This window comes from Centruroides sculpturatus, unplaced genomic scaffold (genome assembly GCF_000671375.1).
Source record: "Centruroides sculpturatus isolate CEXI.00-Female unplaced genomic scaffold, Cexi_2.0 scaffold962, whole genome shotgun sequence".
NCBI classification, from domain to species: Eukaryota; Metazoa; Arthropoda; class Arachnida; order Scorpiones; family Buthidae; genus Centruroides; species Centruroides sculpturatus.
This window is the reverse complement of record NW_019385202.1, coordinates 100480-127889: the sequence shown is the minus strand read 5'-3', so window position 1 is coordinate 127889 and position 27410 is coordinate 100480. Positions and strand designations below refer to the sequence as shown.

Below are 27410 nucleotides of genomic sequence, written 5' to 3'. Positions count from 1 at the left end.
TTATTCCTGTTGCTCATTCCACAAACTGTTTGAATCAAATTTCTAGAGTATCATTGTTGAAAATAAAAAAGAATTGCCAAAAAGCAGGCAATGACAATGAGCAAAATTTTACTTCAGCATCCAAAGAAAGACATTCTGGAAACAATGGCATTAGATAGCTTTGGTTGTGATGAGGCTTTCTTTTTGATGTAGAAACCATGGATTGTCCATGGTTTCTACATCAAAAAGAAAGCCTCATCAATTCCTAAATTACTGCCCTACTTAAAAGAAAAGATCAGTTTGTCTTGGAAGAAAAACACATGCCACATAAAGTACTTTTCTTCTTCTGAAAACAGTCCTTTACACATAAATATTTCCTTCCATATCTGAAAAAAACCCCTATTTTACAAATAGACTGGTTTAGTTTATTTATGTCTACTCATATTGATAATCTTGGCTGAGTTGGCTGGACAATGCATAAGAATTTGTATAGTCTGTATAACAAAAATTGAACATCTTTATTTGAATATCACTTTGGACTTGCTTATGTAACTTCAGTTATCTTTTCAAACTAAACAAACTTATGTTCTCTATGTGAACATTACATAACATTTAAGTTATCTGTAACTATCTACAACAGGTTTTGATTTAATAATTTAGAAAAAAATTCACAAAACCAAAAGCAAATTACCTCTTATAGTAAAAGCATGAGAAATTACTTTATTTTTCAGTTTGTTGGCATTTTTATTAAGAAAATTTGCATACTGTTAATATTTAATATTTTCTCATTAGCTTTATTTCACCTTTCATTTGTTTATGTTTAAATATACAACTTGATGTTATTGTTAAGCCTATTCACAATGTGCTTTGTTGTGTTTAAAAAATGTTGAATGTAATCACTAATTATTAGACAGAATATCTGTTTATAGCAATTAGAATCTGCATTATATAGTTTGATGATACAGTCATTTGTTGTAATAATGATAAAATATATACCTGTGCCATAGGCATAAGCAGTGGCATTATTGTAAGTGAATATATGATGACAGTATGAACAAACAGAAAAATGTTGGTCTATATGGATTTGTAAGGTCATATAATCTCAGTCCCAGTCAGATATTGAAATGAAAGGATAATTTTTAAACTTGATTTTTGGAATGAAAGGGATCATGACTGGACAATGAGAGTGGAAAAAGGTCCTATGTTTGGTGAGAGTATTCTGGATAAAGGATGATTCATTAATCCATTTAAAATTTATCAATCCTATTTATTGAGAGAGAGGTTTTTTTTACAATAACAAGAACAATCTCTTTATAAATCATTTATCAAACTTACTTTTTGAATGTCCTTGGTTTCCTCGGTTAATAACGATAAAAAAAAATATATATATTTTAACTTAAAAATTAAATGTTTTCATTTATTTTGTTTTAATGTTCAATATATGATGCTTATTTTATCCTTTGTAATGTTTTTTAGATTTTAGATCTGAGAGCTGTACATTATCAATTAACAAAACTTCTTAGTCTTGAAGAACAAAATGAATTACAAATGAATAAAGTTTTTTTAGTGTTTAAAGATTTGAATCCTCTTCAGTATAATTCATACACAGATCAAATATGGAAGTCAGCCATAAAAAGATATGAAGATGAACTTTTTCCTGCTGAAAAAAGAGTTGCTAATAAACTTAGAATGCAATTACAAACAACTCAAAATAATGTCTTGCAGGTAATCTATTAATTATAGTTAATAAATATAATAATGGGAAATAAATCAATCTTAATGTACAGAAATAAAAATACTTTTATTTTGATGAATCATTTAATTATAAAAATACATGTATTTTATTTATTATAGAATTTTTTAAATTTGAAACATAGAAATTAAATTATTACATTTTCTCAAATTTATTGTTCATTACATGATACAAAATATATCTTTAATGAAAACCAAAACAAATTATGATTTTTACACTAAATTTACATTTTAAAAAGTTTTTCAATTTTGTATATCACAATTAATTTTAATTTGATATATAATTTTAAAAAAGTTGAAATAAATTATCTTGTCAATTTTAGTTTATTAATTAATAAATTTATTGAACTTTCTAAACAGAAATATAAATAATATGAAACACTAAAAAACTTTAAAGATATCAAAATACAATTTTTTTTTCATTGTACTAATTGAGATTGCATAAGTTTATTTAAAATGTTTTAGAAACTGCAAATATATACTATATTTTAATTTTTTGTTCCTTTTTATAGAATTTGCTTTAATTCATTTAATAATAATATATACATAATTGTTTAAATCTATACTAGTTAATACAGCAGTTTAAAAGATATGAAGAATTAATTAAAAGGCCAGGAATCCAAAATGAATTAACTCCTGAAAGGTAATATATATTTAATATTTAAATTGATTAATTAATTTCAAGATTTTATCTTAAAGACTATATAATTTACAGAAAAACTATAAATGAAAAAATAAATTTCATAATTTTACTCTTAGAATATTAATGTTTCATATGTATAATTATACAAGAACAACAATTATTTAATAATTTAAGAAAATGAGTGACAATAAAAAAGAAATAAATTGTTTTATGGTTATAGTTTTTTATTTTAATTGACGTATATTAATAATCTTTGATTTTTCAACAGAGAACTAACTTTAATTTTCACTACTTTATTATTACTAATTATTTTAATCATAATGTTTGACAATGATAAAAAGTTACTTGATTATTAAATCTGACAAAATCATTTTTGGAAATTTTTTTGAATTATTATGTATATAAGAATCCTTTCAAATGATTTAGAAAACTTTTGAAAATTTAAAATTTAAAAATAGAAATATTTCTATGTATAAATTAATAATAATAAATTGATAACCTTTATCTAATCTTTGGAATTAAACATCATCAACTTTTTAACTGCTAAAAGTAGGGGAAAAATTTACATTATTTAATTGCATAGTAAGATTAACTTATATAAAAGACACTTGAAATTTTCAAACATAAATTTGTTAGAAATAATCATCAATTTTTAGCTTTTAAAGTAAATTAGCATTTATGTGATTCATAGCATGAGGTTCCATTTACTATTCAAGAATTATCCAAGTATTTATTCCCATCTTTGATATTCATCATTCCTGTATTTGATATTATAGAAAATAAAATGTTTTATGAGTTTAAATGTGTTAGAAGACAGTTTTTATGTGTAATTTTTTTTTAATCTAGGCACAATGATTATAAAAAATCAAGATTGTTCTTAATTTTTTTATATTAATTGCCAAGATAAAGGCAGATTTAGAGTTTGAGTTCTGGATTCCACATTACCTAAAAATAGAAACTTATAATGGAAACTGAAAAAATAAATTCTATTTGAACAAAATTTCATACAATCTAGAAAGAAAAGTTGGCTTTTTGCAATATTTATAGTAATCAATAAATGTAATTATTTTAAAATTTTCATAAATTTAATATTTCTGTTAGGAATGAACAAAATTAACGATCTTTTAAATTTCAAAAAATAAGCCATCTTTGATTTTGAATGAAATAGAGATTTATACAAATATAAACATCCATTAACCCAATTTTTGATTAAGGCCAAATGATCTGCCTGATTATAGTGTATTATAACATAGCTACTATTTAATAATTAAATATTAATTTTGCATAGAGGTGTCATCTCTTAAATAGTAATCATATTATAGTCTGATGGCAGATCATTTGGCCTTAATAGAGATTTATAAAAATTGAAATGCAGTAATATACTGATTATCCAAAGTAATATAGACCAATACTACTCAGATAATTAAAACTTGAATAAAATAGATAGCCACAGCCATTTTATATTAAAAATTTCAAATATAAAAGATTCAAAAGTTATATCACTTTTAAGCCTCTTTTTGTGTCTGAGTGAATTTTACTATATAAGAACATTTTTTACATCATTTATTATATAGCTAATATGTACAATAGTTTTAAGAATAAAAAATCTAGAAACAAGATGTGTAACTTTCCCAGTGAAAAATGCTTAGAATTAAGTATTTGTCATACATTTTTAGTTTTTTTTTATGTTTTATTAAATAACTATTTCTAAATATATTTTAGAAATAGTTGTTGTAAAGTTGTAACAGATCATTTGTTGTTATTCTCTGTACATAGAATTCTCCTTACACAGGGGTATCAGATGCTCAAAATATTGATTTCCTGATATTCATTAATTAGAAAATTTCCTGCATTTGAATTTTTGTTACAATCTATATTAATATTAACTTTTTAAATGTATTTCAGCAATTTGAAAAAGTAAAACCTAACTAACAAAATTAAAATGAATAGAGTTAAGGAAATATGTCAGAAAAGTCATGTATACTTTTCTTTTATTTAGAGAAATGCTTCTTGGTCAACTTTTAGAATACATTGCAAATGTACGTCAAGAATTTTCTAATTGTATTAAAGGAAATAATGAAAATTTACCTCAGCTTACAAATATGCCTGAAATTATTAACAGTATAGTATGGGTCAGACAGCTAGAGAAAAAGGTAAAAAGGAATTTTATTCAATATTTATATTAAAGTAAAAGTAATATAAAACTACTGCTTTATCTATAATTAATAAATTAATATAAATGAAGATATTTTTTGTAATTAAAAAATCAAAATGAATTTATCAAACACATAAAAATAATATATTACACTATGTTTAATTGATTACTATTAAAAGTATAAAACAAAATAGCATAAGTAAATTTTTACGTTTTATATTATTCTGTTTAAGTATTCATAATTTAATAGTAATATTTAATAATAATTTTCTTAGGCTGATGAATTTTAGCAAAAATATAAAATAATATCAAACATTTAATAAAGCAATTTTACAAAATGAATGTTAAGTATTTTACATTCTTGCATTTTTAATAAACTGACAACAGTCTTAAAATTATTGTTAAATAGCTATCATATGTTTTCTGTTATATATTACAATGATGATAATTTTATATATTCAGTCATATAACTAATTATATATAATATACTAAAATCAAATAAAAAGTTAACAGTAATAACTAATTAATCTTCTTAATAGCTACCTTTGAAATTGTTATGAATTTGAAAGACTTATCATACCACAGTTTACAATAGGAAAGTTTACTGAGTTTTTATTAAATTAATATGTAAATTTTGGACCTATTAGTGGTTTTATCTCACATATTCTTGTCTTTTCATAGCAAATTCAAAAGTAGCTATTAAGAAGATTAATTGAAAAATAGGACAGAAAGCAAATAATTATAAACAATAACTAAATAACCAAAAAGTTATCACCTTAGATATTAAACTAATTTTGGTAATTTCAATGAAATACAAAAATTATACTACAATACACTCAATTTTGAGGAAGCTGGGTAATCTATAAACTTAACTATATGTGTGTAAGTCTGGTTAATTATATAGGGGAAACTGGGAGACAGCTGCAAATTAGAATTTGAGAACACAAAGCAGCAATTAGACTAAAATATAACCAGTTTAAATGGTTTAAGCATTGTGAGGAATTTGGATCTGTTATTACTAAAAGTAATGTTAGAATCATCTATAGAGAAGGATTTGTATTTTCATAAATTTAAAGAACATATGACAATATACATGCAGATAACACTATAAATTTAAATAATAGAATTGAGATAGAGGGTGTGTGAATTGATGTCATGCAGAATAAAATGTGACTAAACTTGTGACTAAACTAATGCCAGTCAATTGATGATATACAACTAGCAGAAAGTTTATAAATTGTTTTATTTGTTTCAAAGAAAAAGATCAGTTTGTAAGTTTGTTTTTTATATTATTTGTAAGATCTAAATCACATGTTATATTTTTAGCCTGAAGAGAATTAATGTATGAGAAAGCATTCACTTAAAATGTATTGCTTGATAAAAATAAATAATTTTGTTATGAGTTTTTCATTGACATATGTTCTATATCTCTAAGTTCAAGGGGGTAGAAACAAACTGAATATTTTTATGTTGATTTAGCAAATGTCTCTTCAATCTGAAAAAATCTTTCCGGTAGACTACCTCACAGCCAATTCAGGTTATAAACTCCTTTTATTATTCTTTACAGATGCTTTTCGAGCTAGATTAATTTACTAGCTCCTTCTCTGTGCTACAAAATAAATTAAATTGATAAAAAAACAATTTGAGTATCATTTTCTGTAACATTCGAATTGTTTTTAATCAATTTTATAATTTAATTTATTTTGTAGCACTGAGGAGGAGCTAGTAAATTAATCTAGCTTGAAATGCATCTGTAAAGAACAATAAAAGGAGTTTATAACCTGAATTGGCTGTGAGGTAGTCTACCGGAAAGATTTTTTCGGATTGAAGAGACATTCACTAAATCAACATAAAAATATTCAGTTTGTTTCTACCCCCTTGAACTTAGAGATATAGAACATATGTCAATGAAAAACTCATAACAAAATTATTTATTTTTATCAAGCAATACATTTTAAGTGAATGCTTTCTCATACATTAATTCTCTTCAGGCTAAAAATATAACATGTGATTTAGATCTTACAAATAATATAAAAAACAAACTTACAAACTGATCTTTTTCTTTGAAACAAATAAAACAATTTATAAACTTTCTGCTAGTTGTATATCATCAATTGACTGGCATTAGTTTAGTCACAAGTTTAGTCACATTTTATTCTGCATGACATCAATTCACACACCCTCTATCTCAATTCTATTATTTAAATTTATAGTGTTATCTGCATGTATATTGTCATATGTTCTTTAAATTTATGAAAATACAAATCCTTCTCTATAGATGATTCTAACATTACTTTTAGTAATAACAGATCCAAATTCCTCACAATGCTTAAACCATTTAAACTGGTTATATTTTAGTCTAATTGCTGCTTTGTGTTCTCAAATTCTAATTTGCAGCTGTCTCCCAGTTTCCCCTATATAATTAACCAGACTTACACACATATAGTTAAGTTTATAGATTACCCAGCTTCCTCAAAATTGAGTGTATTGTAGTATAATTTTTGTATTTCATTGAAATTACCAAAATTAGTTTAATATCTAAGGTGATAACTTTTTGGTTATTTAGTTATTGTTTATAATTATTTGCTTTCTGTCCTATTTTTCAATTAATCTTCTTAATAGCTACTTTTGAATTTGCTATGAAAAGACAAGAATATGTGAGATAAAACCACTAATAGGTCCAAAATTTACATATTAATTTAATAAAAACTCAGTAAACTTTCCTATTGTAAACTGTGGTATGATAAGTCTTTCAAATTCATAACAATTTCAAAGGTAGCTATTAAGAAGATTAATTAGTTATTACTGTTAACTTTTTATTTGATTTTAGTATATTATATATAATTAGTTATATGACTGAATATATAAAATTATCATCATTGTAATATATAACAGAAAACATATGATAGCTATTTAACAATAATTTTAAGACTGTTGTCAGTTTATTAAAAATGCAAGAATGTAAAATACTTAACATTCATTTTGTAAAATTGCTTTATTAAATGTTTGATATTATTTTATATTTTTGCTAAAATTCATCAGCCTAAGAAAATTATTATTAAATATTACTATTAAATTATGAATACTTAAACAGAATAATATAAAACGTAAAAATTTACTTATGCTATTTTGTTTTATACTTTTAATAGTAATCAATTAAACATAGTGTAATATATTATTTTTATGTGTTTGATAAATTCATTTTGATTTTTTAATTACAAAAAATATCTTCATTTATATTAATTTATTAATTATAGATAAAGCAGTAGTTTTATATTACTTTTACTTTAATATAAATATTGAATAAAATTCCTTTTTACCTTTTTCTCTAGCTGTCTGACCCATACTATACTGTTAATAATTTCAGGCATATTTGTAAGCTGAGGTAAATTTTCATTATTTCCTTTAATACAATTAGAAAATTCTTGACGTACATTTGCAATGTATTCTAAAAGTTGACCAAGAAGCATTTCTCTAAATAAAAGAAAAGTATACATGACTTTTCTGACATATTTCCTTAACTCTATTCATTTTAATTTTGTTAGTTAGGTTTTACTTTTTCAAATTGCTGAAATACATTTAAAAAGTTAATATTAATATAGATTGTAACAAAAATTCAAATGCAGGAAATTTTCTAATTAATGAATATCAGGAAATCAATATTTTGAGCATCTGATACCCCTGTGTAAGGAGAATTCTATGTACAGAGAATAACAACAAATGATCTGTTACAACTTTACAACAACTATTTCTAAAATATATTTAGAAATAGTTATTTAATAAAACATAAAAAAAAACTAAAAATGTATGACAAATACTTAATTCTAAGCATTTTTCACTGGGAAAGTTACACATCTTGTTTCTAGATTTTTTATTCTTAAAACTATTGTACATATTAGCTATATAATAAATGATGTAAAAAATGTTCTTATATAGTAAAATTCACTCAGACACAAAAAGAGGCTTAAAAGTGATATAACTTTTGAATCTTTTATATTTGAAATTTTTAATATAAAATGGCTGTGGCTATCTATTTTATTCAAGTTTTAATTATCTGAGTAGTATTGGTCTATATTACTTTGGATAATCAGTATATTACTGCATTTCAATTTTTATAAATCTCTATTAAGGCCAAATGATCTGCCATCAGACTATAATATGATTACTATTTAAGAGATGACACCTCTATGCAAAATTAATATTTAATTATTTAATATTTAATTATTAAATAGTAGCTATGTTATAATACACTATAATCAGGCAGATCATTTGGCCTTAATCAAAAATTGGGTTAATGGATGTTTATATTTGTATAAATCTCTATTTCATTCAAAATCAAAGATGGCTTATTTTTTGAAATTTAAAAGATCGTTAATTTTGTTCATTCCTAACAGAAATATTAAATTTATGAAAATTTTAAAATAATTACATTTATTGATTACTATAAATATTGCAAAAAGCCAACTTTTCTTTCTAGATTGTATGAAATTTTGTTCAAATAGAATTTATTTTTTCAGTTTCCATTATAAGTTTCTATTTTTAGGTAATGTGGAATCCAGAACTCAAACTCTAAATCTGCCTTTATCTTGGCAATTAATATAAAAAAATTAAGAACAATCTTGATTTTTTATAATCATTGTGCCTAGATTAAAAAAAAATTACACATAAAAACTGTCTTCTAACACATTTAAACTCATAAAACATTTTATTTTCTATAATATCAAATACAGGAATGATGAATATCAAAGATGGGAATAAATACTTGGATAATTCTTGAATAGTAAATGGAACCTCATGCTATGAATCACATAAATGCTAATTTACTTTAAAAGCTAAAAATTGATGATTATTTCTAACAAATTTATGTTTGAAAATTTCAAGTGTCTTTTATATAAGTTAATCTTACTATGCAATTAAATAATGTAAATTTTTCCCCTACTTTTAGCAGTTAAAAAGTTGATGATGTTTAATTCCAAAGATTAGATAAAGGTTATCAATTTATTATTATTAATTTATACATAGAAATATTTCTATTTTTAAATTTTAAATTTTCAAAAGTTTTCTAAATCATTTGAAAGGATTCTTATATACATAATAATTCAAAAAAATTTCCNTCATTGACAAACACAATAAAATCACATACATTATAGACATAGCCATTCCAAACACTCACAATGTACAAAACACATGCGCTGAAAAAATTAGCAAGTACACAGAACTCGCCCAGGAAATAAGGCAGATGCCTTATTTCCTGTGCGAGTGCATGAGGAGGATGGATAGGGTGCTTATTGTACCTGTTGTTCTCTCCTGTACAGGTGTGATACCACACACACTACACAAAAGCCTGGAAACATTACAATTGAATAGAAATACATACATCACACTACAGAAGGCCATTATATTGAATACATGCCATATTGTTAGGAAATTCCTGAATACAGACACTGACACACTTATTTAATTTTTGTTTTTGGTTGCTATGCCTTGATTCTGGTCCGGCATAGTACACAGCCACCGGTGTGAACTGAGTATAACCCACTAAACCCATAATAATAATAATAATAATAAAATAAAAACTGGTAACAAATCTTAAAAGATATACAGTAAAATATACAGTGCTTTTTTACATTTAAATTTAAAATCAGAGAGTTCAAGATATAAAAATTCATTAAGTTATTGAGATTTTGTGATATATGGTAGGAGAAAGATCATTGGGATAGATTTAGATGATAAAAAGGAGTAAAATATTGATGGAATTTGGAGTGAAAGCCAATCCTGGTAAATAAGACCATTAAAATATTTGTAATTCTCAATATATTCTATGAAATCATACTAGAAATTTATTTTCTTTCTAAACTTCTACATTAAATTAATTTTTGATTAATTAATATATGTAATGTCATACAAATTCAATCATTTCTAGATATTCTTCTAAATTTTTTAAACATTTTATAAGCAATAGAGTATATATTGCAACTAATTTGACTGAATAGTGATTTAATATACTGAAGATATTAACATATCAATTGAATAATGTGGAATCTTTCTTATATTTCATACAAGATTACATACATAAAAGATTAAATTAATTTAGATATAAAATATAAAAATGCAACAAATATAAATACTTACAAAATTAGTTTAAATTATTACAACTAAAAAGAGTTTAATACAAAAATTGAGTATTATAAGGTAAAAATAAAATGCAGAATATTAGCAATAAATAAGCAAAAGTTTTAACAGAATATCCAGTAACCACAAAGAAGAAATATTTGAAAGTTATTAAAATACAGTTATACAATTATTAAAATAATATAGTTATTAAAATAATTTAATCAGATAAATTATTATTTGTAATTAAATTTTAAAAAAAAACAATTTTTAAAGTAAAAATAATATATGAGTATATACATTTTAAATTATTAATAAAAAAATATTAAGCTATGTAAAAACATTATCTATAGAAATTTATTGAAGTTTTTATTTTATATATGATAAATTATTGATTATAATATTAAAATTACAATACATTTATTTTAAATAATTTTTAATTTTTCAAGTCTTGACATAAATCAACCAGTAATATCATTAGATAAAGAAGGACAACCTTATGTTAACTACAGTCCACGTTTAGTGTCATTGATGAGAGAAGTTCGTCAGCTTCGTGTTTTGGGATATAATATACCATCCCAAATACAAGATCTTGATGATAAAGCAAAAATCTATTATAGTCAAGCTAAAGATCTTCAGCAGGTAATTAATTTTTCAAGTTCATTGCTATAACATTAAGTTTATATATTATAAATTTTAAGTGAATGTTAGTTTATTTATCATTAATTTATGAGACAAGTTAATTATGTATAATAAATTATTGTTAAAAATATATTTATTCTTTTTAAGCACATTTACATTACTGACAGGTTTCTTAATAATAATAATAATATTAGGCAGAGGCTTGCGTTTGAAAAGTAGGCCATAGTCTCCCTTGGTTATCGGAGGTAAAAGCAGTGCCGGCCCAAGCATGGCTACTGCAATGTCCTCAACAGACGTGAGGAATCAACCTAGCCTTGGTGTTTCTGTGGCAATGCATCCACAAACCACAAAGGTTGGAAAACCATGCCAACGGATGAAATGGACAACAGAAATGAACGAGTTTATCATCTGAACTTACTACACCATCACAAGACTCGAAACAAACATGATAGTGTACAGACAACAACTACATTACAGATTCACACAACAATATCCTCACTTCTCTGTCACCGAACATAGGATTGTTGATTAAAAAAGAACAATTATACACAACAACCTTATCCTGCAAATAACACTTGAACTTATCAAACAACAGGTTGCTGATCAAATACATCAACAGACAGAAACATTTAACATTAATGAAGATCATGTAATCTGTCAGGATAATCTAGCAACAAGCATTGATAATAGCACACATACAACAACTACCACTAATGATACTACAAGCACTTTCTCATCGATCACTGATAACATAGGCATAGAATTAGTTAATACGCTGTCACTTATATTTCAGGAAACACTCACTAAATATACAGGCACAGATCCCACACAAAGACACAAATACTGAAAATCAACACGTCAAAGGTAGTAGGAAAAACACTAAATTATGTAAACACTCACTTACTATCAAACTACATTCATTTAATTTCTACACTCTCAGACATTCATACATTAGTTTATGCTGGGGCAGTCACAGTAGTAACACACCATGTGTGAGGCTCTGGACAGGTTTGAACCCTCACTAAAATTCGCGTTAAAATAACTGTTTTAGAGAAAAAATATATAGTAGTTAGAGATAGATTTTTATTTTATGAAAACGCGACGTTAACTTTTAAACAATAGAAGAATGTAAGTCTGTCGACCATTTCCGGTTGGAGATCGAATTAAACTTTGATTTTGACCTCTCCCACGCCCCGAAAGGTTTCGAATTGTCATCAGGTGACGAGGAGAGACCAATCGAAAAGGTGAATCTGAGAGAAAACAGATAAAACTCCGGAAATTCGAGGACGCGATGGCTTCTTTTCCCGAAAGTTTCAAGTGACGGATCTGTTGTTGTGTGTGTGTCTCGCAGCCATCTTCGTCTCCATCTCCCGACCTCGGATTGACATCTTTCCATCATCGGAAGTCGACCGCATCGTCCCGGAGTTGTCGAAACGTGATGGAATGGTTCATTCGCAAACCAGGGAAACTCTTTCAGAATGGGACTATCTTGGAAAGGAGAGGAAGACTCAGAGGCCACAGCCGCCGCAGAACTTCCAAGATCACGGAAATCTTGTAAGCTTCTTTCGTGTTTAATAAACAGTTGTGTTGTTTGTAAACAAAGCATCTATCTCTGACTCAACTGCTTTCACATGTCGTTGATTGTTACCACTCGGCAATCCCAACGGCAAGGGAGACGATGACGATATATATCACATATTATCGAACATCGAGTTTTCTTTTATTTCTCCCCCCTCGGCCCCCACACATGGACTGAAAATACAATCACAGACAAAACACAATTCTATTACAAGCCTGCCTGGCAGAGAAGAATAGAAACACAAATAAATGACATTAGACAGCAATTAGGCATGTTGACACAATACACTAAAAACAACATAACACCGAAATTAAAGAAACAACTCAAAAACATTTTCAAGAAAATCAAAACACACACAAAACATGAACATCACAACACACACATTACAGAATACATTGATACACTAAAACAGAAACTCGCAACCAAAGCACGTAGACTCAAACGATACAAAACATGTACACTATGAAAACAACAAAATAAATTATTCACAAACAATAAAAAACTTTTCTACAGACAAATCAGTAACAAAACAAACACTGATACACAGCACAGTGGCACACCAACAGAAGAAGAACTCACAACTTATTGGTCTTCTCTTTGGTCCAATGCTGTTACACACAATGCTGATGTAGGCTGGATCGAGGAGGAGAACAGAAACTTGCCCAACATACCAACTATGCCCTGTGCTGAAATAAACGTACACGACATCCACTATGCTGTTAACAGAACACACAACTGGATGACACCTAGTGTAGACAACATTCACAATTTCTGGTACCAAAAATTTACATCACTGCATCAGGAACTAGCCAAACATCTAACACATATCATCATCAATCCACAAGACATGCCAAAATTTCTTACTCAGGGCATCACCTACATGAAACCTAAAAGCAACAACACCACACACACCACACAATACAGACCAATTACATGTCTTCCAACACTCTACAAATTATTGACAGCATGTATCACAAACAGAATATACAAACACATTGAAGAACACGACATTCTTACAGAACAACAAAAAGGTTGTCGTAGAAATCACAGGGGATGCAAAGAACAGTTACTCATAGATTCAGTCATTCTACGGCAAGCACACAAACAACACAGAAACATACACATGGCATATATAGACTACAGAAAAGCATTCAACAGTGTTCCACACAGCTGGCTGCTACATATTCTACACATGTACAAAATACATCCATCACTCATTGCATTCTTCCAAAACACTATGCAGCACTGGAGAACAACACTGCATCTCAGGGTTAGTAACACTGCCATACAAACAAACGAAATATTTATTAAGCAAGGAATTTTTCAAGGAGATTCCTTGAGTCCTCTCTGGTTCTGCCTAGCCCTGAATCTATAATCCAACACGTTAAACAACATGCAATATGGCTATAATATGAGACATGAAAAAACAACATAGTGTACACTGTCGCATCTCATGTACATGGACGACATAAAACTTTATACATCCACACAAAAACAACTTCATCACCTCCTACAAATCACACATTCATACATCAAGAACATACAAATGGAATTTGGCTTAGACAAATGCAAAACACTTCACATCGAAAAAGGAATCCTGAAGAAAGAAGATTTTGCACTTGGAAATGGGGACGTTATTTAATGCATGGAAGAGGGCGAGTTCTACAAGTATTTAGGATTCCAACAGGCCAAACTAACAGAACATACACAAATAAAGCAAAGATTAATTAAAGAATACCAAAATAGGTTAAATGCTATCCTCAGAAAACAGTTAAATGCAAAACACACAGTTAAAGCAATACACATATGTCATCCCAATAATCACATACTCTTTTGGAGTTATACATTGGACTCACACAGATCTTGAGCAACTCCAAAGGAAAACAAGAACAACACTTATTAAGCATAAACAACCACATCCTAAATCCGCCATAGAAAGATTAATCCTTCCATGTAAAGATGGCAGACTGGCCTGATTGACATAGTTAACCTTCACTACAAACAAATACAGTCACTGCAAGAGTTTTTCTACAAGAAACGAGAAACATCACAATTACATAAAGCAGTAACTCTAGGAGACTCAAATAACACTCCATCAAACTTGCACTCACATCATACAGACATGACACAACATATAAAAGCATAGACACCATCAAGAAATTGTGGGCTCAAAAGACACTCCATGGCAGGCATCCTTGCGACCTGGCCCAAGATTTTGTTGACAAAACTGTGTCAAACAGCTGGTTAGATCGGGGATGCCTCTTTGGGGAGACGCAAGGATTCATGTTTGCCATACAGCAGTGTTTTTCAACCTACTTGAATACACGACCTATTTACAAATTAAAAACTTCTGGCGACCCCCCCAGGGCCATATTAAAACTATATCAGTAATTTTAAAAATTACGTATTTAATTTTCTTTCTGTTGAGATCTAAANTGTAAATTACTTATATATATAAGTAATTTAATATAATAATATATATATATAATCACTTTAATTTGTAATGGTTGATTTTTCCCACACAACTCCAGTTGGATGACTCAAGACATTATTTTAACAATTTTAACACAGTCCGAAATACATATGTACAATCTGTTGTGACTTCACAGCCCCTCTTCAGTGATGTTTTAGAGAGAAAATAATTTAAAACTCTATTACACATTTGAGCTTTCCCATAAATGCATATAAAAAGATTTTTTTATGATTATATCCAGTTTTATGTATCTACTGTTTTTTAACTTGTTGTAAACCGACTTGTAGTCATCATCATTTTTACAAGTTAAAAAACAGTAGGTACATAAAACTGGATGCAATTGTAAAAAAATCTTTTTGTGTGTATTTATGGGAAAGCTCAAATGTGTAATGGAGTTTTTAATTATTTTCTCTCTAAAACATCACTGAAGAGGGGCTGTGAAGTCACAACAGCCTGAAATGCTTATGTGCAGTTTGTGTTAATATTGTTATAATAAAGTCTTTAGTCGTCCAACTGGAGTTGCTGTGGGAAAATCAATCATTACAGATTAGTGATTTTATACACATCAATATTATACGACATCCATGTTATGAAGTTATATATATATAAATAATAGCTAACGTTGTCAAGAGTTATTATTATATATATAAACAATTGCCTTAAATACTTAAATACTTGGGCTATAAATCTGCTAATTTTAATAATTAATACTAAGTAATTTGCTACTAGAGATAGACATTATGTGTCATCCTGCAACCTCTGATTGACTTGAGGTCTGCTTGCCAGTTGCGTCACCCAGGCCCCAAGCAGGCCTTCACTTCTAGATGTATTTAAATTTAGATATAACATTATGCAGTCAAGTACAGCATCAGCTGGGGACAAATCCTATGCTCATGGCCTAATTACATCTCCACAATGGCACTCAGCTAACTAACATTTTATACTGGCAAGGTATATATTAAACAACCTAAAGCCTGATATAAATATCATCATCATCAGTTTCAGCTTATTTTATCATTTCAAATTATGGTGTAGCCTCCCTTACATAATCATCTGCCATTTATGCCCATGTTTGCCTATCATTTGCTTCTCTTCACCATGCTTGTTTCCTTATGTCATAGTCCCATCTTAAGTATGGACATCCTTTGGGTTTCTTGATTCCCTGTGGATACCACATTGTGATTCTCGTGAACAATCTGTTGTCAGTCCTTGCCAGATGTCCTGCCCATTGCCATTTGAGAGATTTAATTCTGTGGATCACATCAGTTACCTGGATTCTTTGCCTAATCCACTCTATTTTTTTGTGATCTCTCTTGGTTATTCCTAGCATGCATTGCTCCATTGACCTTTGAGCAACTTGGAGTTTTGCTGTTGTTTCTTTCTTTATTGTCCAAGTTTCACATCTGTAAGTCATGACTTGTAGTATGCATTGATCGCATGCTCTTTTCTTCAGGTGGATTGGCATTTTAGACCTGAAAATTTCAAAATTTTGTCTGAATGTAGACCATGCTAGTTTGATTCTCCTGTTGATTTATGGAAGTAATGAGCCAGATTTGGATATTACTTGTCCAGGTATATATATTCAACTTCCGTTTCTAGTGTGATGTCGTTTATTATGTCTTGATCAACTACTAAATCATTGTACATGACTTTTGTTTTCACCAAGTTCATTTTAAGGCCAATTTCATTGCTAACTTTGTTTAAATCACTGACTACTACTTGTAGTTCTGCAGGATCTTTAGCTATCAGGATGATATCGTCAGCAAATCTTAGATGGTTGAGGTGTTCTCCGTCTATAGATATACCTTTGTTCTTTCAGTCTATTTTATGGAATACATTTTCTTGCATTGTTGTGAAGAGCTTGGGTGATATTGAGCTTCCTTGTCAAATGCCTTTGGTTGTGGGAAATTCTGGACTGTCGTCATAAATTTTCACTTTAGCTTTTGCTTCTCTGTATATGTTGGCTAGAGTTTGTATGGTTTGTCAATGCCTTCGTTGGTTAAAGCCTCTATTAATGCTCTGGAATATATGGAATCGAAAGCCTTTTCAAAGTCAATGAAGGCTATTGCCAGTTGTATTTGATATTCATTGTTAGGCTTAATAATTCTCTACGTTTGTATATGATCTATTGTATTGAAGCCACTTCTAAAGACATCCTGTTTCCATGGTTGTGCAGCATCTAATGTGTTTTTAATCTGTTATTGATAATCTTTGTAAATATTTTGTAAATAATTGGGAGTAAGCTTATGGGTCTATAATTTTTAATATTCTCTTTGCTGCCTTTCTTATGGATGAGTATTATATTCTCATTGTTTCAATGATCTGGTATGCATCTTGACTTTAGGCATTCCGTGTATATATTGATATATTTGCCAAGATTTTCCATGTCTTTCTGCCAGCATATTTCAACATTTCAGCTGTTATTCTCTCAATCAGTTGTTCATTGTATTTCCTAATATCTTTTGTAACCTGTTTCCTTATTGTATTACATAATTCTTTGTATTCTATTCTCTGTGTATTAGTACTTGCTTTCATTTCCCGTCTGCATTTTAACAGATCTTTAGTTTTGTTGGACAGTTTCTTGTGTTCATTTTTTTGCTGTGGTCATAATGAAAATCATTCTTGACTGTTGTAAGATCTACTATCTTACCACAGTCAAGAATGATTTTCATTAGCTGAGAGCTATTGACTTGGTCATGTAGTCTTTTGTCTAGTGCCCTTTGGTACTGATTTGAGTTTTCCATTAGGTTATGGACGTTGATTCCTAATATTCTTGGTTTTTGACTAACTTAAGTCTTTCTAGTTTTAAATTTAAGACAATTCTTGATCTGACTAGTCGATGGTCATTGTCTGTTTGGAATTTATTAAGAATGCTGACATCTTTAACTATGTGGGTCTTGTTGGTAAGAATGTAGTCAGTTCTATTCTTAGTCATTGCGTTTGGTGCTTCTCATGTCCATTTCCTGTTGGGATTCTTCTTGAAGAATGTATTTGATATATACATGTTCTGGTAACTTGCAAATTGCACCAGTCTTTCTCCTCTTTTGTTTCTTTCACCAAATCCATAGGTCCTCACTACTTGTTCCTGGTTGTTTCTTTTTCCCACTTTGGCATTAAAGTCCCCAATTAGATATTTGAAATGGCTTCTATTATTGTTCAGTGTCTCAGCTACATCATTATAGAATTCCTCTATCTCTTCATCTGGATGTGAAATTATTGGAGCGTATACTTGTACAATCTGTATGTTGTATCTTTTTGTAAGCTGTAAAGTTAAGCTCTGAGGTACTTGTTACATCGACTATTCTGTTTTTCCATTTCTTGTCAATTAGGAATCCTACACCCGTCATTGTCCCTTGGTAGTAAAGGGAATTGCCTGTTGTTAGATCTAGTAGCTCTTCACCTTTCCTCCTAATTTCACTGATTCCAATGACATCCCACTTTATTGATAATCTGAAACCGTGTTATGACTTTTCTTTGATTCTTAAACACTATGTAGTGTAATAAATTCAAACACTTGGCATTCTATCACCTTTATTTAATTCAGTTGATACATGTTTAAAATTCACGTTTTGGGCATAACATGCCCCTCTTCAGCCAACTTGGGATTATTTATAAATTGGGTATCATGGATGAATACCTATTTTTACAGCTTACACATTTATTGTCTATCTTTATTGTTTCCCTTTTGGGCTACAAAATTAAAATATGGATGTACTGTCAGTATGAGATTTTTCTTACATCTGTATTCTTTCTTATCTGTATTTATTCTTGGTTAAGATGCAATATAGTATTAAATTTTAATTCAAATTCTGCTATTTACTGTTATATAAAATTCATGTATGAATATGAATTTTATATACAGTATATATAGATACATAGCCAAACGATTACCTTAAATACTCAAGCTATAAATCTATGAATTTTAATAGTTAATACTAAGTAAATCTAAATTATTTAATAAATTATTTCAAAATTATAATTATTAATTAGATAAGAGATGGCACCTAACATTTACCTCTAGTAGAAAATTACTTAGTATTAATTATACAAATTAGCAAATTTATAGCTCAAGTATTTAAGGTCATCGTTTGGCTATGTATCTATAAAAATAAAATTTATCATGAGATTCTAACAATATATTAGACAAGTTTGACTTCGAAAATTATTTATTGGTTACACAATCAATAATATCCAAAGTCAAACTTGTCAGATTTCCTCATGTAACAGTCTATTTACTGTATACTTAAAACTGACTAACAAATTTTATTTAGAATTCAGTAAGTGAATTAAAAAGAATTATACTAGATTGTTAGTATTTAATTTTCTGTTTATTATAGAAATTTTAATTATTAAAACAATTATTATTTACAAATAGCATAATTACAAACAACTATTTACTACTATTAAGCTGATTAAGAAAATGCTTAATAAAAGAAAAATTCTTATATAACAAATTTAAAATGAGTTTTCCAATTATATACGATAAAAAATGTGATGAATAAAAATACTAAAATAATTTATAGCTCATTCCTCATCACATAACTTCTTTTATTTTAGGCAGTGGACAGCACAACCAGAACAGACCACTCAAAAAAATTTTTGACCTGCACTTGAACCCAGGTCTCCAGAACAGAAGGTTAATGCCTTTACTCTATGGCCAGCCAGCTGTCAAAATAATAGATGCCTGATGNTGTTATTACAATATTAATTTATAGTATTTCCCAAAGTGTGGCCCACATACATTGGGTATGTAGAGTCTTAATGGGGTACAGTACATGACAATATTCAGCTATATACCACTGACACGTATGATCATTATTAAGAAAAATTACTGTAATAACAAATTATTTTAAATGTATCTATTTTATATGAATTCTCCCATTCAAGTTGTAATAAGTGCTGTATTTGGATAGTTTGCAAGATTTTCTCTTGACAAAGGAGTACTTGGTATATACAAAAACTTAAGAAGCATTACATGGATGTCAAAATTTTGGGAAACAATAATGTATTAGAACAATTAAGGAAGTAGTTAAAAATTATGTCTACATTTTTATAAATGAAAATTAACCATAGATTTAAATTGAAACTTTTAATCTTTCTGAAAATACTTTTGAAATTATATGTAAGTCTTTGTGTAATATATTTTTTTATTTTTTTGGATTTTTCTTATTATTTTCCTAGTTCTAGTTTGGAGTGAGGTAAGTTTATTTTTAGCCAAATGAAAATATTATTGCTGATCCAAAATAAAATTATAAAAGTATTCTCAGTATTTTCATTTTATATTTATTTAAAAAATTCTGAAATACAGTAAACCCCAGCTAACTTGGCCTAATAGGGAGTGAAGGTTGTTGGAGTATATGAGTCTGAATTAGCAGGATGATTTTTCTGACAATGTAGAAAATGAGAAGATGGTTATACAATTCAATAATGTGTTACAATCAGCTCTGTACAGAAGTTTTACTAAGCTTTATTAGATTATACTGCTGAATCCATTATTACAGGAATGAGCTCAAAAATTTTATGACAGTACACAGTAATGTTCAGTCTTTAATAAAAATTGACTGAATGCAGTAACATAATGCATTATATCACAAAGACTTCCAGATGTTGAAAGCACATGTTAATTATAATTTCATTATAATTGTAATTACTCATTAAGTATAATTTTTCTATTATCAAGAAATTTTAAATTACTGTACAATTTTTTGAAAAATTTGTTTAAGTTATGTGAAGTCTAAGTTGGCATGGTTTGAGTTAATAAGAGTTTACTGTATTTAGTATAGTGATGATTCATTTAAAATTTTTTCAATGAAGCGAAATCAAATAAACTACAGAAATATGTTTAACTGATCAATTCTAATATAAGTATTAGAATTAATCAGTTAAACGTATTTCTGTAGTTTTTTTGATAACTTTCATTTGATGTTAGTAAAGCATTTTTTGGTGAACTAAAGTTTATATAAATTGTTTCTTTCTGATAAATTTTAGAAATTGTATGCTCCAGTTTCGTCCACCTATTGAAGAAATTCGAGCTAAATATTATTCTCAAATGAAGAAATTTCTTTCAATACCTGTAGTTTTTAAAGGCGTAAATGATTTTACTGAAAATCTTATTTTTCCCATTATCATTGAACGAAATTCACAACAATTCATAAATATTTATAAAAAGGCTGAAGAATTGTTTAAAAATTTAGAATCCATTAGGAATAAATTAAAGGTATGATAGCAATTTTATAAAAAAATATATTTGGAAAAATTTTTTGTTAAAATAGAATATAATACGTTTTAATGTATAGATTTTTACAATTTTATTTACAACATTTTTATATGGAAATATAAAATAAACAAAATTGTCTTTAATATTACATTTTATACTGACACTTAATCTGGATTAGATTTCTAAATAGGCACAGTTGGCCAAAGCCTAGAGCAGCAGATTGAGGTGCAGCATAATTAGCAGATATAGTGTAAGAATTTCATAAAAAAGTAAATAATATGAAATATTACAATGTTTCTAATATTAAGTCATCTACATAAACAATGATTTAAATAATCTAATTACATCAAACAGATAGCTTTAATCACTTATAATGAAAACATATATCAATATGCAAGATATAATTTTTAATTAAAACAAAATGTATCATTTATGTAAACTTTCATTTAGTAAAATGTATTGTTTTCATAATTAAAAAGATGTATTAACTTTGGTACACTTTCACAAACTATTCTGTAATTAAAGTCCAAGTTAATATTGGAAGCATTTATGTTTAAGCTATGTCAGAAAAGGCAGCATTCTAGAAATTTCTAGCCTGTGCCTACAGTTGAAAAAGAGTGAAATCCAGCCTTGCATTTAGTACCAGAATCTTATGCAACTTTATATTCAATATAAATTTAACAGTCATGTATACTATATTATTAAGAATTTAAATAATGTAATATTATTTTGAGAAGAACAATAATTATGATTATGAATCATTGTGTAATACAGTAGAGCATCGATTATTTGAATCAATTGGAGACTGGGGTTGTTTGGAAAATCTATTTTTTGGATAACCGATTATGTACAAATAAATACATTATTAATATAGTATATCCCAATAATAGTATATTAATTAATATATCACATGTTTAAATTTTTCTCCGTTGCATTGTGTGTCATTTGCATTGAATTTTTGTCAATGTTAAGCCTAACAAAAATTTTTATAATAATAGTCATGGCTATTGTATCGTTAAAAATTATTTCCTTGTTTCATACAAACAAAATAAATATATTGAAAAATATAAAAACAAGAAAAATTATACTGTAGAAGTTAATCTAGTATCAAAAATGTTCGATTCATCATGACACAGTCCGACTGGAACGCTTTCAATTAACCAATGTTTTAGTTGATTGGCATTCAGATAATTGACGCTCTACTGTATTTCATTGTTCTGATAATTAGTAATACTTCACAATATTTTGAAAATTTAAATTTAGTGGAAATTAATGTTAAATTTATATTAAAAGGGAATTGTATAAAATATAATTTCCTTTTAGTTAAAATTTATACTTTAGGCAAATATACATTTTCTTTTTAATATAATTAAATGAGTGGTTATCAAGCAAAAATGCATATTCTAAATTTTATGCAAGAATGAAAGATTTATTATTCAGGTGATTTTTGTCTTAATCATTGACAAACATCAATGCGATAAATGATTAATGAAAGAGATTTGTATTAAATTACATTTTGAAATTTTGTGAAATGCTATTACCAATATATTAACAGATAGAAAATTTATTCAGAGTAATACATAACTTTATTCCAGTGGATACATTACTTTTAATTTTGCATTTATAGTATTTCCAGTTTCAAATAATTGTTCAAGTTATTTGATATTAATTTAAATTATTTTTGGAAAACATTAAATCTTTTAGGATTGGGTTGTATTAGGATCTTTGAATATAGAAGATTTTGTGGATAATCATTGTCATTCACCAGAAGATTGGAAAAGAAGTTTTAAAGTAATCAAAGCAAAAAGTCAAGAATTTAGTAAATTACAATTGTAAGTAACTTATGAATAGGTAGAAAGAACTATTTATAAACTATATACTTTTTAAATTTGTTACAAAAATAAATTACAAATATAAATTGTATATTCATAAATGATATAAGTATTTGTATATAAATATATTTGTTATTTGAAAGAATAAAAAATTTATAAAATAAACTGACATAATAAGGCAACAGTACTTCCAGAATTTGGTTAAGTTTAATATAAATGAATTTATTAAATATAAACTCTAAAAATCATCCATTTTTTAGACTTTTACTGATTAAAATTAATAAGAGATTAATGTGTAAAATGATTTGCTGAAAGCAAATTATTTTAAACATCAATGGATTTATTAGTCCATGTATTTGTAAATCGAAAATTAATCCAGATAATAGCAAAAATTTAATTATTAAGTATAAAATGTATATACAGTAAGACCCCACTTAACGTGGGGGATGCATTCCTAGACAACAAAGCACTAAACGAAACAGGGTTAAATGAGGTCATTTTAACATAGAGTAAATGGGAATAGGGGAATACGCGACCAAAAATAAACAAATTTTACTTTAATTTTAAGTTACTTATATATTAATTTATATAATAATATATGTAAAATAACACATAAATAGGCACACTGAAATGTAAAGTTCATTTTTTGTGAAGAAGGTCCTGACTTTTCTGAAATTCTTGTTTTTGCCATAAAGTCATGAAGTTTAATTTGTTGCTTTTGTTTTTCCTTAAGCAAATCTCAGTAGCAGAAGATCGTGTCCAAAATGCCTCGTTTTGTTTTGCACTCCTTTCAAAATCTGGATCATTCACTACAGTTTGATTGACGATTTCGGTTATCTTACTAATTTTTACTAAGGAAATCTGCAGAGAAATTTTTTGGGTTCTTTGTTTTCAGAATCTCTATTTTCCAGTTCTACACGAATTCCATGTTCTGCCAGTTCTTGAATGTCGTCGTTGATAAGACTCTCACCAGAAACCTGCAGTAACTCCTCAATATCCTGCTTATCTACATTTCCTAGTCCTGATGTATCAATTAGATTGAGTTTGATCAACCTAACGATACTGCAATAGGCTCTTCTCGTTGAGAATTCTTGGATACCTTTAGTCATAACTTCTTCCACACTTCATTCATGCATTTATCGGTTAATTCTTGCCAAGTGAAGCCGATATTGACTATGGTAACTGTGATGTTATATTTTTTCCAAAATTGCACCAAACAAACACAATGCAAAGAAAGTCCAGCGCTACGACGAATTGCCATCTTTTGCTGATTGGTTCGTGTTCATAAATAATTGTATTATGTACGAATCGATAAAATGCCATGATAATTTGAATCAGCATAAATTTTGAGCTTTTTTTTAAGCTTTGAGCAGATGGCATTATATCAAATCATCATTAAGCGAGGCAGCACTAAGTGGGGTTTTGCTGTATATTTTTTTGAAACGATAGAAAAAATTTTTACAGTTGATGTAAGAAATCAAACTATTGAAAAATAAATCATAAAATGCACAAAACATTTACTTGTATGTATACATGTATACAATTATTTTACATCATTATGAAACATTACAGAATATTTTGTAATGTTTTACAATTATCTAATAATAACAACAACAACAATAATAATAATAATTAAAAAAATACTAATAATTATGAATAATAATTCATATCTAATTTTTATTGTCATTGTAAACATTACTATAAAGGTCTTTTTAATATTTGCATTATCTACATTAAAGAAGTTTTAATTTTTTTGTTATTGAAATATTTTTATTTAATTTCATTCAATTTTAGCATATTATTTATTGATAATGTAATGACAATGAAACAACATTATTTTTTGATAAGAAACTCATAAGCCAAACTAACTAAACTAGATAGTTGTTAGTTTTGCTTATGAGTTTAGTTAGATGCTAAATCAAAATTAAGATCAGATTTTTAGTATTTAGCAAAGAATTTAAAGAATAAACAAATGTTTTTAGCCATTTTTAGTAGAGATTATCAGATTATATTTATATTCTATAATTCTAGAATATTGTAGCATCTATCATTGACACATGACATTGGAACAATTTAAACTTGAAATTAAAATATAAAAANGGGCCATATTAAAACTATATCAGTAATTTTAAAAATTACGTATTTAATTTTCTTTCTGTTGAGACCTAAATATCGATCGAAAAACCAATTATACTGTAAAATAAACAGGTACAGCCTTCTCACTGAAATTGCAGTTTTTTTTATTGTAGTGTAGGACCTACAATACTTGTATTTTTCTTTTACCTGCAACCTCATGTAAGGCTTTGCGACCCCCTGGAGTCGCGACCCACAAGTTGAAAAACACTGCTATACAGGATCAGGTCATAAATACTAAAAACTACAGAAAACACATACTCAAAGATACAACACTCACAAATGACCCATGCAGAAAATGTCACATCATGTCAGAAACTATACAACACATCACTTCTGGGTGCAAGCTCTTGGCACAGACAGATTATTTACACAGACATAATCAAGTAGCAAATATAATACACCAAGAGCTTGCAAACAAACACAAATTATTAGACATCCATGAACCATACTACAAATACATTCCACAGGCAGTATTGGAAAACAACATGCACAAACTATACTACGACAGAGCCATAATTACAGTTAAAACAATTTACCACAACAGACCAGACATCACACTGATTGACAAACACAATAAAATCACATACATTATAGACATAGCCATTCCAAACACTCACAATGTACAAAACAGATGCACTGAAAAAATTAGCAAGTACACAGAACTCATCCAGGAAATAAGGCATCTGTGGAGGATGGAAAGGGTGCTTATTGTACCTGTCGTTCTCTCCTATACAGGTGTGATACTACACACACTACACAGAAGCCTGTAAACATTACAATTGAATAGAAATACATACATCACACTACAGAAGGCCACTATATTGAATACATGCCACATTGTTAGGAAATTCCTGAATACAGACACTGACACACTTTTTTAATTTTAGTTTTTTGTTGCTATACCTTGACTCTAGTCCAGCATTGTACACAGCCACTGGTGTGAACTAAGTATAACCCACTGAACCCAACATAATAATAATAATTACTATATTTTTATTTGCTGTATTTGTTAAACATACTGATTTAACATATTTGATTGAAAAAAGTTTTAGTATAGGTATTGAAAATTGTTTACTGAAGTATCTGTAAGTGTTACTGATATAAATTGACAATTATTCTTCATTCTATTCAAAATAAATAGACAATTATCACAATTTCCTGTCTATAATCTACATCAGCAAGTAATCCACAAGTGCTGGTGACAAAAATGCTTATTATCATAAAATTATAATCTACAGTGGGTAATTGTTCATTGAGAAAAATAAAATTTATAGAATTTGTGAAACTTTACATTATTTATTTGCTTTCTTGTCATAGCAATGAAATGATGCAATTTATAAGGGCATTATTTATTATTTAAAGGTAAAATTATAATTAAAAAGGAGTTGTCCTCAAATTTAGGAAAGAAATTGAAAAATTCATTTTAGTGATACAATGAATGTTTAAAATCTAGAGTTATAAAATACAGTCAGTCCCTACTTTACAACCTCTAATGTTACAATGGACAAAACTGGTATATTGAAGAAATTGAATTCCAAAATAAATTTGGAATTCAAATAATCAGTTACACTCACTAATGGCACAGTATAGCAATTAAATGTTAAATGTAATACTGTAATGGGTAATACAGTAGAGCCTCGAAAACTCGGCCTAATGTGGACCGAAGGGTGGCCAAGTTTGTGAAAATGCCGGGTTATCGGGAATGGGGTTAAAAAAGGATAAGTATGCATGTTTCCTCAGAAAATATTGTACTGTACTTGTATGTATTGTTTGCTTGAGAATACAACAGAGAATAAACTGCCCAAATACCCTTAAACAAAGGAAAAGTATGTCCTTTATGAAGGCATAGAGCCTTTACTACATGAAAATGAAAATTAATGAATACACTGTG

The 27410-nt window shown here is 27.8% G+C and overlaps 1 protein-coding gene across 1 annotated transcript in view; it reads left to right on the top strand.

The window, feature by feature from the left end:
• Positions 1-27410, top strand: part of LOC111636080 (cytoplasmic dynein 2 heavy chain 1-like) — a gene marked incomplete at its 3' end in the record, with an annotated part of 147900 nt that overhangs the window by 21048 nt on the left and 99442 nt on the right. Inside the window, exons 10-13 of the mRNA XM_023381249.1 lie at positions 11090-11282; positions 17303-17408; positions 21289-21551; positions 23256-23383. Coding sequence (XP_023237017.1) covers positions 11090-11282; positions 17303-17408; positions 21289-21551; positions 23256-23383 — 690 coding nt within the window. The remainder of the gene's footprint in view (positions 1-11089; positions 11283-17302; positions 17409-21288; positions 21552-23255; positions 23384-27410) is intronic.